Genomic DNA, 15294 nt, shown 5'->3' with positions numbered 1-15294 from the left:
AAAACTTCTGTCCCATTGTCAAGAAATTCCAGCAGTCCAACCTAAGTCCCTTCTGCTTAAAATCCTTCTGTTGTTGTTCTATCTTCAAATACAATCTTATCACTGAGGACACTTTAGTTGAAGGGAATTTGAATACCCTGAAAGCAACCTACACATTTATTTCTTGTAATCTACTGATTGTAGGTGTGAAATTTCATTTGAACCACTATTGCAGTTTTGTCCTGAGACAAATATTTACTTGGTGCTTCCTTTTTATGTGTCTTCCCTCCCCTTAAAAAAACAAAGAAAGGTTTGCTGTTGTCATTTTATTGAGGGAGACAGCGGATACAGTAGGTTTGAAACCATGGATACTTTCAAAAATCCAAATTCTGAGGCTTCTGTCTTGAGTTGTCAAGTTGTGGCTAGTTCCCATCCACCATCAGCAGACCAGCTTTTTGAATCTATCATGCTCTACCTTTGGACAACCTAGTGGTGCAGGTAGCTTGTGGACAGTGTAGGGTGACTAGCTATTCCAGTTTTAGCTCTGAAAGTTCTGTGTTCCAGGAAACCCTTGGTCTGGACAGACAGAAAACTGAGACATTGGTGGTTTGTAGCAGTTACGGGAGGATGGGAGGCCACTTAAAGATGAGAGACAGGAAATGCTTTGGGGTGTTCTCTGTCTGGATTTGAATCCTCACTCCACCACCTACCATGTTTGTCACCTTCGGTAGATCACATCACCTCCCTGGTCCCGTGGAGAGCTCTGTAAAAGCAGAGATCTCTGTTAGAGCCGTGTGCTTGGCTTTTATCTTGCTGTTTATCCTCCCTTTTCACGTTACTTACCAAAAGTGGAGAGAGCGAGGTTTGCATGCGAGAACAGAGCTTGTGCTGGCGAAGCAAACCTAGGGCTCCTGGCTCCCACCCTCCCCGAGCCCCGAGCATAGCACCGTCTGCATCACTGCAGTTGCAGTGGAGCCTATGCAGCAGCGGTCCTCCAGGACTCTCTGCCCGCATAGTCCATGGTCTCTTGTAACTTGAGAGCAGCCTCTCTTCCTAGGAGACAGACCAAGCTCACTAAAGACAACCTTTCAGACTGGAAGAATCAGCTCTTGACCCTTCAGATTTTGAAAGCTGTGAGTCCTGTTCTAAGTCTTATTTCCCCATTTGGAGTCCCAGCTCTGCCCCTCACAAAGTGTGAAGCCTTGAGCAAGAGACCACTTCTTTTTTGGGCCTTAGTTTATCTGTAAAACAGGGATCATAACAATTGTTGTTAAGAGGTTTCAATGAGGTCGTTCCTGTTAAGCATTTAGCAGAGTGTCTGCCATGTAGTAAACAACAAATGAAGGAATGAAATGATTCCATTTCCCAAGTGTCCCGAGGGTGTTGGAGCCAGCTCCTCTCTACCCCTTGCCCAGACTCCAAGCACCTCAGAGAGAGGAGCCACATCTTCTTGTATTTGTCTCTATGTCCACACCCAGCCCCTGCCTGGTAAATAGTAGGTGCTTAATAGTGTTGGTTTATGAGTTGCTGCTGCTGCTGCTATGACCTATCTTCCAGGATTAATAAGGGTAAGATAAAGAAAATGTATTTGCAAGTATACTATAAATTGAAAGTCCTGGGGCGCCTGGGTGGCGCAGCCGGTTAAGCGTCCAACTTCAGCCAGGTCACGATCTCGCGGTCCGTGAGTTCAAGCCCCGCGTCAGGCTCTGGGCTGATGGCTCAGAGCCTGGAGCCTGTTTCCGATTCTGTGTCTCCCTCTCTCTCTGCCCCTCCCCCGTTCATGCTCTGTCTCTCTCTGTCCCAAAAATAAATAAAAACATTAAAAAAAAAATAAATTGAAAGTCCTAATGCTCAGTATGTCCCTCCGCTAAGATACTTATCATAGTACATTCTTCATTATTTGTTCAGTGTCTTTTCTGCTCACTAGTCTGTGCACCTCTCCAAAGCAGAGATACATCTCTCTGAATCCCACTGCAACACCTGTACAGTGCCCTGCACACAGTAGGTGCTACTCAGGTAGTTTAATTGAATGTAAATGACATACAGTTGTAAGGAATCGTGGAACTATTCTTAGGGGAAGAATAAAGGACTGGTAAATACATACTGGTTCTTTCCTTCCTGATGCTACCTCCACACAAACAGACACTCATCTACTCCTAAAAACTTTTTCCCAGGGTAATGAGGAGATGGAGGGAAAAGGAGAGGCGGGAATAACAGTGTCTTTATCAGAGCAATTGCCTCCAGAAGCTAGTACTTAGGCACATCTTCATAAGCTCCTGGGTTGGAAGTTACTAAACCTACGATTTTAGCATTCCCTTTCTGATCATTATGAGCTAAAAACTGTTGAAGTGTTTGACATGCCCCAGGTGCACTGGCTGCAGAGTCATGTCAACTTAGTAGAGATTAGAGTTCCGCTCTCCTAAATGGACTGTTGGTGCCAGTATTTTGAGGTTCTGGGCTTGGTTGGGCAATCTTGGGAGGTAAGAAGTACCTAAGTGAGAGCCTTTCTGCTGACTCCTCATGGGGTCTTCTATCTCTCAGCTTCTCTTTGCATCCTTATTGGCTTAAATGAATATGCCTGTGTGCAAGGTCATTGTTACAATAGCTGATGGTGCTGAGAAAGGGCCTGTGCAAAGTCATGTTCTGAGATTGGCTCTTGAAAGTCCCTCTTCTTGGTCTTAGGAAGAAGGCCTGGCTGATGGGCTAGTAACACTGGGCAGGTGTATTTATGATAGGTCCAATCCACCAAGTCCCTGGCCCCCAGGCATTTCAGGGATCTACTCTTCTTTTTGCTTGGAGCCTAGACTGTCTTGTTCCTCCTATCTGGGAGGGTGATCCTGAGTGTGAGCACAGGTTGGCTCCATTTCCCTAGGGGCAAGGAAGCCAGCAGCAGGACAGTTTGAAGACAGAGGTGCAGTGGGGAAACCCAAAGGCTAAGTTTTCAGAGAATCTACTGGGGATGCTGACTTGGTGCTAGTCAAAGCAGGAGCTGAAGCGCTTACTATTTTATAATAAATACTAATGAAATTCTAGATCTATAATAACATTTCAGATATCTGAAACAAACCATGTGCTTGTAAAAAAGTGGAAAGAGATCAACTTTAAGCCATAAATTCTTGGTAATAGAGGGTTTTTTTTCTATTTATGTTTGATAGATATTTTTGTTTCCAGAGGAATGTCAACTCCTAATTTCATAATGTATCATGGGCTTAAGAAAATTGAATTTAATAAAAGCCAGAGATGAATGGCATCCTTAAAGGTCCCAACACTTGTCTTTATTAGCAGGACAAACTGCAGGTCTCCAAACACTGCTTCTCTCCAAATGAAAGTTTAAATGAAAAGTACAGTTGTGTCACAGGTTAAATTTCATTGTGGGCCCAGCTAACATTGTTAGTGAGGAGCTGGCTGTATTTGTTTCTTTAGACACCAGGGCAGCCAAACTCACCAGGCTGTGGAGCCCCTGTTGGGGAAGTGCTGCTCCCACACAGTGGGAGGATAGATCAGAAATTCGGGTGTCAGATGAGCCCCACCTCAGAGTTAGCGCTTGGAAATCTTTGATTTCTGATTTTTCAGGGGGACCAATGTGTATTTTGCTTGTATGTGTGCCTCAGTTTTATTTTTCAGCACGAAATTCTCCTCTACCATCTCTGCTTAGTAGTGCTTTGTGAGGAATGAGAGAGGCCCAGGGAATTGGGATGAGTACCCCCCTCTCTTCGAGTTGGGAGGAAAGATACCACCTAATCTGAGCAGCAGCTAGGGCCTCCTTGCCGTGCCCCCTCTGCCTCAGCCTTGCTGCCCTTCCTGTCTCCAGGGGCTCCTGTTAGCTTCCCCATCTTTGGGGATCAGCGCGGGGAGACCAGGCAAGCAGAACCTTTGAATTTCTCTGTTATGAAATCTGACTGCCTTGATTTGGTCTTCAGTCCTGCTTTTATGTGTTGGATAAAAATAGATGCTTTAAAAACAAGCGTGGTGGTATTAAGTGTGTTTGAGGAAGAGGCTACCTGGCTGCCCTGGGATATCAAGGAGATCGGCCATTTCTTCCATCTTCCATCTCGTCCTTGTCCTGCATGCAGTCAGGTGTCCACAGCTTCTGTGCTGCTCCTCCAGGTTGTCCCCGGAGAGAACCAGTTTGCCTTGATTTTAGTGATATGAGAAAGGTCCCCTCCAAAACTGGGGACCTGGGGTAGGGATGCTGCTGGAGCTGACTGCTGGGGCCACGGAGGGGGCAAAGCTCCCCTTCTCTCTCTGCAGTGGAGGTCTTTCCAACATGCTAATTTTACTCGGAGGATTTTGCTTTTTATTTATTTTTTTTATTATTTCCTATTTGTCTCTTCCAGATGTTTTCAGGGCAGTTTTTTTGTGTTGTAAACTAATTCCATTCATGTTTTAAAAATTTATGAAAGCGCTAATAAAAATGTCAAAGTGGTAAAAATGTTAGCTTTTCCTCTGCTTTGATTAAATTTTGCAAACTGTTTTTGAATATTAAAAAGCAATAATTTTTTTTATTCTCTCTCCTCGCTTTCCCTCTTCTCTCTGGTGCGTGTGTGCTCTCCTGCCCTCTCCCCCCTCTGGTGCATTCCTCCCTTCCCAGGAGCGATGTATGAGGCATGCTGCACAGCCAGCGTTCTGCAAGCCTGTTTGCACACCAGGACCTTGGTGCTGTGCATCTCTATTAAATAACGGAGACAAATTAATCTTAGAGACACCAAACAAATTGTCACTCCTCCTCCTTCTCTTCCATTACGTTCCAGTGGACTGGGAAGGGCTGGCTAAGTGATTGGGGGGAGCAGGCTGGGGGAGGGTGTACTGCCTGAAAGAAAGGTGGGAGGCACTAGCTCCTATTACTCTTACTCAGTTTTCTTCTTCTCTTTAGTATCCCCTTTGGCTTTATTTATTATTTATCTTTTCTTTTCTTTTTTTTTTTTAATGGATGAAGAAACTCATCGGTTCTGCTTAAATTTAAATGTAGAGGGCTGTGATTGGTCTTGTGGCTGGAGATCCAGGCCCATCCAGGGCAGAGGCCTGGGCAAGGGGGAGGAGTGGGGCTACTTTCATGGGCTCCAGTGAACAGGCCTCTGGCAGAGAACCAGTTGGGGAAACTGGGGCAGCTTATACTACTGTCTTCTTTCCCCTTTCCAGAGACAGTAGGGATGGGGCATGTGTCTAGTCCTGGCCACCTGTGAGGGTGTTAACAGTGGGAAGGTTAGAATAAGAACTGGGCCGGCACCATTACACTCAGTCTTGGGTCTGGCCTGGCAGGAGCTAATGAGTCCAAAACATTCCCTCATTCTTGACTCTGAGTTATGAAATGGTTGGTTAAAAAAACGTATTCTTTTTTTTTCTGTATCTTTGCCATTCCAGGAAATTATCGAGTTCCCCATCCTGAAGCTAAATGGTCGAACCATGGAGATTGAGTCTACCTTTCACATGTATGTCCAGCCCGTAGTCCATCCACAGCTTACTCCCTTCTGTACAGAGGTAAGGGCCCTGGAGCTGGGCAGCAGGGGCTGCTGGGGCGGGAGCTTATGGGTCACTGGTGCTCTGTACATGCCGCTTAGGGACAGCTTAAGTTTTATCAGTGGCTAAGGCAGGTGCATATTGGATTCAGCAGTTTTTATAAAGTCTGCCACTCCACTTGCACAACTGTGGTCATTGGGGACCCAAGGAGGGCACAATCTACCCCAGCTTCCCTAATATTTTCTCTTCCTTATCATCCCTACTCCTCCTGGTGTTGAGGCATTTGGAGTGGTATGCCACTCTAGGGTGGTGCTTTTGGGATTCAACTTTTTTTTTTTAATTTTTAAATTATTTTAGTGTTTCTTTTATTTTTGAGAGAGAGAGAGAGAGAGAAAGCAAGCAAAGAGGGGCAGAGAGAGAGGGAGACACAGTATCCAAAGCAGGCTCCAGGCTCTGAGCTGTTAGCACAGAGCCCAACATGGGGCTCAAACTCACGAACTATGAGATCACGTCCTGAGCCAAAGTGGGTGCTTAACTGACTGAGCCACGCAGGTGCCCCTTGGGATTCAGCTTCTTTTCAGTTCCATTTCCGTTGGGGTTGCTTGACAAGATGTGAAGATTTCAGCTTCTGGGAGGGAGAGGTTGTATTCAGGCTGTCTTAGCTTTCTGGTGATACTTTTCTGTCCTTGAGCAAAGTGGTCCTGTGTGAAGTGTTGGTTTAGTGGGAAGCAAAACTGTATCATCAAGGAAAGAGAAGGGCAGTCCAAGTGGGGTATGAGGACAGCCTGGACAAGGCTGAAATATTCTTATCCTTATCCTTACCCTGTGCTGGTGTTATACTCCACCACCTTGCCAGCAGGTTAGTATTTGCCCCATTTTACAGATTGTGAAACTGGGACTAACTGAGATCTTGATGCTTGATGCAGCTCAGAAGAGCTGCTAGGAGCAGAGAGGAGGTACCCCTGAAGGATTCTCATTCTCTGGCCTGTATGGAGAAGCCTTCTGTGGCTGCTTTCCTCTGTGATGTGTTGTGTTATAAACTCTGTGGTAGCCACAGGCTGTGGTGGAATCATGGGCCAAGTATGTATGGCAGCAGAAGGTAACGGGAAAACATGAGTGGTCCTGGAATCTTTTTAAGAATTTGGGGACTGGGGTATATTCGAGACTTTGTGCCTTCTTTTAGAGATCTACTTGCTAAGTATGAGTTAAACATGAGGAAAGGAGTTCTTAAGTGATCCCAAAACAATCGTCTTGGTGTGGAGAATGCTGGGAAAGGGCCTGCCTGCCACTGGGGGGAAGGCCGCATGGGCTCTGAGGCTGACTCAGCCCAGATACAAAGTCTGAGGGTCGCTCCTGGGCTTGATGCCAGTGTTTGCCGCCCAACCCAGGTGGGCCTTTTGGTGCAGGTATCCATCTGCCAAGGTGTCTAGTCTCTCATGCCTTTTGTTGTTTCCAGTAATGATGTTGAGATTCTTACTCCCTCTGGGATCTACATACCCGCCCCCGCAACCCTTGCCCCTGGGAATTACCTGTACCACCAGGGGGCGCTAATCTGTTCTTTTTGCCCTTTTGGAAAAAATCAAATTTTAATGATGGCAAAAATCCCATTCCATATGGGAAGGGAAGACTTTCCTAAAACAAGCCAGTTACCTGAGCCTCCACTAGCCTGAAAGTGCAGTGTCCTCTTGTCCTTCTCTTCCTTCTCTCTGTGTGCAGATTGCCCCGTGGGGGCTTCAGCTGCAGCTAGGCTGCCTGGTGCAGTGGGGCAGGCCCAAATTTGAGAAAGGTTGCTGGCTGTTTAGGGATGGAACAGCACTGCGGAAGCTCATCTCTGGGCAGGAGTGGATGCTTGAGAGTAATGGGAAAAGGGATCTTTTGGAATCAGGACTGCTACTGCTTCTTTGGGGAGGTATGGGAGGAGGGATTGTGAGATTGTGATGGGAGATATTTTTCTTTTTTCTAGAAAGTTTCACCCCAAGACACAAATACGTAATTTGGAGGGCAGGAAGCACGGTGGGTTGGGACCGTTGTTCTGAAGCCTTATCTGAAAGTGAAGATATGGCTGTGCTGTGGCAACAAGTGTGCCATTTCACCTCAGGCCTCCAGAGCCCCCAATTCTCCCTGACCTGGTCCCTGCCTTTTTGTCCAGCCTCACATCTCCCTGCTTCACACCCCCTCACTTCCCTCACCGAAGGTTACCCCCTCACAGTGTGCCTCTGCACATGATGCTCCTCCTGCCTGTATGCTGCTCCCACTCTCCACCCACCCCCCTTCTTGTCCTCTAGGACTTTGCTCAGGGTCACCTTCTCTGGGGAGCCTCCCCTGAGCCCCTGGCTGATCCCACTACACAAAGCGCTGATCAGATGCATTAAACTGTATATACTTATCTGTCTCCCCACTAGATTGTGAGTTCCTTGAGGGCAAGAACCAGATCTGATCCATCTCCGTCCCATCATTAGGGCCTGGTGCCAAGTGAACACTTGACACATGTTCCTTAAATGAATGAATGTTATTAAAGAGCTATTCAGCCACACCTTTCTCCCTGCCACCCCTGACCCCAAGTAACTGTACTGCTGACTCTCTTTTGAGTAAGTGAAGTCTTCTTTGGAAAACCTCAGATGATCCAAATGTTGCTCTGTCTCCATACCAGATGGAGTTGTAATGTAGAGAGAGGCATGGACAAAGGATGGGAGCCATCATTGTGGGGCCTAATCCAGCATGGCAGTAGCTGCCTTTGGGGTAGAGATAGAGATCATCATAATCAGAGGGAATTTTTTCCTTAGTAAGTGTGAGGAACAACTCAAAACCTGTGGATTATGCCTCAGCAGTTCCTCTAGTAGGATTTTCTCTTGTGCACAAGAAGTTCTTAAGAACCCTGGTCTGTGTGCATGTGTGTGTGCATGCATGCATGCCTGTGACACGTGAGTACACATATGAGCACATGCTTGTGTGGAGGGAGAGACAGGCTCGGCAGGAAGAGGCATTCTGCCTTCAGTGGGTCTGTAGCCCACATATAGACACTCTTACTGCTCTGTGTAATGGACATGTTATTAGCCTGCTTGAGATTCTTTCTTAGTACCCGTTGATAGTCTGCCTGGAGACTTATTTCTGGTAGAGACAGGATGAGACATGTTTCATTCCTTCCCAAGCCCTTTCCCTACCACCTCTAAAATCTGCTCCAGCTCATCAGATCTCTGCCTCTAGCAGCTGGGCTGCTGCACAGTCCCTGACCATGTGTAGTCTTTTTTGTTGTTGTTGTCATTGTCTTGAAAAAAAAAAAAAAAAAAAACTAGAAAAAATACCCATTTTGCTAAATGCCAGTAAAGGGCTTTGTCTTGCACCTGTACTTATAAAGGCTGAGATTTATTGGTCTCTTTGTCTGAGGAGAAAGAGTGGGTCTGATTATCAGATTGCACACCAGAGACAAGTGCTTATGTAATCAACAAACTGTCTTGGTGTCAGAATACGATTGTGTTGGAGATAAACTGTGAAAGGAGAAAGGCTGGATGCTGACATTCTATTGGCACTGAGTGGCCTGGGCTGCTTCCTGTAGTTGCCAGTGTTTATGATGAAGCCAGCTTGTTCCTGGACAAAGCCCTTGTGTGGGTAGGGGATCTCAGTAACCAGTCATGTTATCAGTCAGGGTCAAAAGCCCTCGCCTTGTGGTTTCCGAGTCTGGAGAAGCGGGAGTTAATCTGTAATCCCTCGGTGAAAGGAGCCACAGAGCACACATTAATTCTTCCTCTCACCTCTCCAGCTTTAAGTGGTTAAGGTCTCTGAGCTCTGTTTAGCCTGTGAGCCCTGGTTCTCAGCTTAATAATACTTGGCTTTGCTCTAGTACCTTTCATTGTGAGGATGTGAAAGCTTTTTACAAATATATATTAACCCGAGTGAGATTGGGTTTAAACTGCAGCAGGAAGGATTTAAGTTATGCCTAAGGTAGAACTTTCCAATATTTATTTTTATTAAATTGGCTCTTTCCCTCATGGCTTCTCGTGTAGGTCTTAGAGATGTCTTATAGGTTGTCAGGTGCATGGACTAATGTTCCTAATTCCACAGTCTCTTCATCTAGCGCCTTGGTAGAGCTAATAAGATGTAGTCCATCCTTGGAAGCATTAATACAGAGGAGTGAGGCCTCCTCCTGGAAGGATGCCTCTAGCTGAACCAATAGCTCAAGGCTCTGTGTCTCTGGGGGTGAGTTCATGCCCTTTAGGAATTCAGCTGTAAGCCATGTCTTGCTGAACCACAAGTGCTCTAGAAACACGTAGAGAGGGAGCTGAGCTCACTAGGCCCCCCTCAGGCTATGATTCTAGGACTACTGACCACTGGATAGGAGTGTGAGAAAGCCCCAGGACCCTGGAGCCCTACCCACTACCACCAGGGTTGAAGAGGTGGGCCTAGCCTATAGAAGGAGATCCTGGAGAGCAGTGCCCTGGTTTTCCTTTATAGTATAGTGATTTTCTCTCTCCGCATTAGTGATTTTCCTGGGCCCAGAGCAGGTGCTTGTAGAGTACATAGATGCTGACCTAAGTCCCATTTTCCAAGGAGGGAGGGCTCTTGGCAAGGGTACCCATTGGTTTCTTCTGCGAGTCCTTCTGGAAGCCCTTCAGTATTCACCTCATCTGAGTGACCCTTGGTAGGAGTCAGAAGTCGTAGACCTAACCTTGTCCCAGAAGACTCAGACTAGACATGAGACTGGCACACAGACCCCAGAGCTTTCCAAGAAGTAAGAGTGGCTGTAGGTTTTCCAGGATAGTCCTGACCCTAAGTCCCAGCTCCAATCTTGAGGACGTGACTTGGCTCTGGAAGAACCAAGCAGGAGAGAAGCTGGACCAGAAAGAAGAGCAGTGGATGCATGGGTGCTAGTCAGTCATCTGGATGTTGGACCTGGAGTTGGCAACAAGCCTACTCTGGGCTCTGGCCCCTGTATGCCTGAGGCAAAACACAGGGCAACTGCCTGCTGAATGTGTGGCTCTGGGTGCTGGCTGGACTGGGAAGAGGAGGGGCTGCCAAGAAGAACACAGATTCCATGAGGGCAGGGTTTTCATGTTTTTCCTCATGGCTGGATTCCTAGTTCTTAGAATGGAGTCTGGCACATTGTAGGCTGTCCATGAATAGCTGTTGACTAAATAAATGGAGGAGTCTTGGCACTCTAAGATGAAAGCTGCTGACCCAGAGCTCTTCCTCACCCTAAACCTCCACTCCCACCCCTCAGCAGACCAACTCTTCTTCTCTTTGGCTCAGGCCCTCCCTCTGCTGGGCAGTTCTTTGGTCTCCCAAGCAAGGAAAGGGTGTGGAGGTGCCAGCCGGGTGGGCATGCTGTGGGTTAAAGCCTTGCGAAACAACAGTGTAGTTAATCTTTCTAATTTATTTTCCTTTTAGACCATGGGAAGTCTGTAGGCAGCAGCTGTTACCCAATTAAAATACAGATTAATATAAAAACAGTTTCTGGAATATAAAATAGAGTGGCTGTGTCCTTACACTTCCTTAAAATACCACCTAATAATGACTTGATGAACTACAGAAACCCACCTAGAGGAACTCAGCGTTCTTAAAATGAAAATTTCTTCCCTAAAAGGTGTGTATTACCATTCCATGTAAGTCGCTACGAGAAAATAACCTTCCCTCTTAGAGCCAGCGGTTCCTGTGATTTGGGTATTTGATATTCATTAAATGTAATTATAGTTTAATTGGAGTTTAATCCCCCCCCCAACACTTACCAAAAAAAAAAAAAAAAAAAAAAGAAGTTCCCAAGCAAGCCTGAGATGCTGCTCTCTGTGGAAGTAGCCAGGGGCACATTGGGCATGGTGATTTCCTGCTGGATCCAAGTCTATGGATAGGGGCCTCCTGCCTCAGATCCCCGAGGCAGTCTGTCCTAGTCTGTGTCCGAGGGATATTTTCACTTCCAAACAATGCAAAGCAACAAGCTTGTTTGAAGCTAGGCCTGACCTGGGTGTAGCATAGGCCTGTGAGTCAGAAATTCTCTAGAGCAGATTCATACATTAGGCCTTTTCATCTGCATTAAGTTAAAGGTGTCTATTTCTTACTTGCCTAGTTGGTGTTGAGGGCCCAGGTATTTAGGGTGAAGGGTAGATGCCTGTGGGGCTCCCCTGGCTCTTCACTGATGTTACAAGGGGAAATGCTGGACATCAGAACCCAAGTATGGCTGTCCTGTGCAAGTATTCTCCAAGTTCTCTGGGAACTTCTGTGAAGCTTGGAGGTGAATTGACTTTAGATTGTAATTTGTAGGGAGTTATTGAGCCTATTAAATACAAAAGATACATAAAATCAGGTTTTTTTCAAAGTAAAAGCTGAAATAGGTATGAAACACACCCTGTGGTCAGTATGTAGGTGTGTATCCCCCTCTCAGGGCAGGGGGAATTCACCTTGTATCCTGGGACTTTATTCCCAAGGCTTCTGTCAGATTCTGAGCCTAAAGCAGTGCACACCAGAATCTTTTACAGTAGAAGGAGAAAAACAGAAAGAAAAGGATCCAGTCCAGTTTTGAAACCCTGTGCCCTCCGGTTCCACCTATTGGCTATTTCTCTTTCCTTTCAGCTCACCGGGATTATTCAAGCTATGGTGGATGGTCAGCCAAGCCTGCAGCAAGTACTGGAGGTAGGTTGAATGACCTTTAATTCCTGACCTCTGACCCTTTCCTGCTGCCTTTCTCTCCCTCCCCTCCTGAGAATGTAGCCGTGTAATTTGACTATGATTATGGCTTGATTAGAATAACATTTGCTGTCACATCAGTGACATGCTGTTGAGAGTATTGAACCATTGATCTGTCATCTCCAGCTGTTCCCATCAGGGTTACTGGCAAGATGTCCGAGTGCTGCCCTGAGATCCTCACAGGGCTCCCCACCCCCTCCTGGTCCCTGGCCCTCTGCTGGGCGGCATTGGCAGCCTGTGCTGGGCCGGTCAGGGAGTAGGGGGGGGCTGAGCTGTGGCACTGCAGGACTAGCCCTGGGGACTGGAGGTGTTTTTGTTTAGCTTTAGTGTGGGCTTCCTGTGGCATGTGAGCACTTCATTAACTCACCCAGAACTCCCCATCGATGGCTTTTGTTTGCTGTCAGCTCCTCCAGGAGGTGCGGCTGGGCCCGCCTGCCCCACTGCAGCTTGCCGCTGGATGCGTTGTGCCTGTCAGGGGTGCAGAGGCTGCACTGGGTAATGATTCCTAATCAGAATAATTACAACAATTGCCTATGTGAGGGAAATCAAATTAAAGGCTTTAGAACCCTTGGCAGAGACCACACTTCTAGGATGTTCTCCTCGGGGAGCTGGAAAAGGTTAAGATGCTGCTTCTTGTGCTCCAGCCTGAGGGAATAAAGAAGGGCTATGCTTGGCCTCAGCTAGTCTCCCACCCCTTCTGGCCTGGGGGTTTTCACCAAGGGAGAAGGTCCCCCTCCCGCTCCCTCCTCTCTAGAGGGAGGGGAGAAGAGAAAAAGCCTGTGGATCTCATTTGGTGCTTTATTTATCTTTAAGACCAATAAACCCAAAGCTTAGCCCCTATCAAAGCACAAGAGAAAGCAGAGTGTTGGGGGGATAGCAGGGCACATCTGCATTGGAGGTAGGCAGCCTAGAGGAAGTTGGATGGTGGCAGGGAGAGGGAAGAAGATCTCTTTATTTAGCCAAGAGATTCTGCCCCATGGGAAAGAGAAATGCAGACTGAATTTCCTGGGGCTCCTCAGGATGGAGTCAGATTTAGGCTCACCTAGTGGCAGGTGTGCTCTCTGTTCCTGGGAGTGTATAAGCCTAGGCTCTGTGACTGGTCAAGCTCTGGGTAGGGTCAGCATTAGGGTACCTGCAATACACTGGGAGAAGATAAGATGAGCTCTGAGGTGTCCCCCAGCCCCACTGACCCTCTTTTTTTCAGGAGAGATTAACTCCTATGATTGAGGGGGTCCCTTAGCATGGATTGCACCCTGTAAGACCGGATTCAAGGAGAAAAAGGGGACCCATCCTTTCCTATGTCCCAGCCAGGGCCTAGCATGTGACGGAGGCCAGAGAGCAGGCAGCTTTTTTTCTTGGAATGTCTCTGGCCAGGATCCTAAAAGAAAGATGCCTGCTGTAGGCCAGCACCAAACTAGGGCTGTTGAAATTACGGGATTTTTTTTCTTCAGTGGTGCTGGTTGCCAGGGACCTGTGGTCTTCAGGAGGCTTCCTCCTGCTAACCCCAGGCCAGCCTGGAGCAGGATGCTCAGAGGATTCTGAGTCTCACCCAGGAAGCTACTTCAGCACACTGTGTGGGTAAAGAGGGAAGATTCCGGGCATCAGCCTGAATAGGGAGTCTCTGGTAAGGAGACTAGAATAGGCTCTGCTTTGTCCCATTAGCCCTGAGTTGGTCATACAGCTAAAAAGCTAACTTCTTGCCCCTCCCCCGTTCATGCTCTGTCTCTCTCTCTGTCCCAAAAATAAATAAACGTTGAAAAAAAAAAAAAAAAAAGCTAACTTCTTGTCCTAACCAAGTCCCTGAGCAGGTGGCCAGCTAGATGTTTGCCTAACTAATTTGGTCCAAGTAGGACTCAAGCTAAACCTTCTGTAGCTGGGAGGGCTAGCCCAGCTGATTGGGGGTTTTCTCAGTGGTTCCTCTAGCTCTTTATCCATTCAAGCATAGGGGGAAGGAAGAGGGCAGACTTTATTCCAAATGTAGTATCTCTTCCCTGGACAGGCTCACAGTGGAATGTTTTTACTAAATATCTATCACATGAGTGAATGGCCTACGTCCTAAGCTTCTGAAGGACCCCCTGTGAGTATTAAGTGCTTCTCATGGGGAAGGCTTGGTCTTGCTGAGCATTGGCTCCTGACAGTCCTGTCTTGCTCTTATCTAAGAGCACTGTGCAGGAGTTGGGGCATTGGAGAGCCCCCCTGGAAGATGGGGCACTTCCCTTGGGGATTTAAGGCCAGTGAGCTGGAGCAAGGTTAGCTGACATAGGGAGCTCCAGGTTTGCCTTACCTCTTCTGTAAAGTCTTGGGAAAGGGTATACAAGTGTGCATGTTCATCTGTGCAAGTGGGCCATAGTGGCTGGAGAGACAAGCCATTCAGCAGTGGAAGGTCCAGAATGTAGCTTGCTGCAGAGACTCTTGGCCCGAGAGGGATTCTCTGGTGTCCAGACTGTGAAGAGGGTCAGCACAGTCTGGCTCAGGGAGCAGCTCTGACCTCCTGGGAGTGGGACTGCTCTAGCCGTGGAACCACATAGGATCCTTGGCCCTACTCAAAGACTGTGTCAGTGTGGACCAGGCCTCCAGGATCTCTGAGATGTCTGGGGAGCCAGCCTATACCTGCTAGAAGTCATCTTACTTCAAGATTTCCATGGACTCTCCATTACTTGCTGGAGTCTTCACAGTCTGGTTTAACCTGGCCCCCAGCCTCATTTCCTGTCCCTTCTTTCTACACACTGTAGACATTGGTCACACTATTCCCTACTCATATTTCAGTAAATCAGTAGGTATCTTGTGAGAAGGTTCTGCAGTAGATTAGGGATTAAGACTGTGAATAAGACAAATAAGAGTCCCTGCCTTCATGGTGCTTATAGTCTGGTGGGGAGGGCAGACATTAAGCACATAATTGCTTCTCAAATACAAAATGATTGTGCGTGTGCCTTTGCCTCTGCCTGTAGCATCTTTTCCTGTGTTCCATCCTGTCAAACAAACCCAACCACAGAATCCCAAGTTCCGTTGTCTTCTTTGTGATGCCTTCCTTTCTGACTCTTTACCCTGTAAAAGATAGAGCTAGCCACTTCGTCCTCTTGGTCCTATAGCATTCTGTTCACTTCTCCATGGTTGCATCTATTATATTGTATTATGATGATCTGCCTTTCTTGCCTTCTCAGCCTACTGTCTATTTTGTGGTAGGCA

The 15294-nt window shown here is 47.2% G+C and overlaps 1 protein-coding gene across 10 annotated transcripts in view; it reads left to right on the top strand.

Moving 5' to 3' along the window:
- ERI3 (ERI1 exoribonuclease family member 3) overlaps positions 1-15294 on the top strand; it is a 128451-nt gene that overhangs the window by 28421 nt on the left and 84736 nt on the right. For all 10 annotated transcript variants that reach the window (XM_011284664.4, XM_011284666.4, XM_045035704.1 and 7 more), the window contains 2 exons: positions 5341-5457; positions 11995-12054. In XM_011284664.4, coding sequence (XP_011282966.1) covers positions 5341-5457; positions 11995-12054 — 177 coding nt within the window. The remainder of the gene's footprint in view (positions 1-5340; positions 5458-11994; positions 12055-15294) is intronic.

The sequence above is a fragment of the Felis catus genome, chromosome C1 (genome assembly GCF_018350175.1).
Source record: "Felis catus isolate Fca126 chromosome C1, F.catus_Fca126_mat1.0, whole genome shotgun sequence".
Lineage (NCBI taxonomy): Eukaryota > Metazoa > Chordata > Mammalia > Carnivora > Felidae > Felis > Felis catus.
This window is presented reverse-complemented; position numbering and strand designations above follow the sequence as displayed.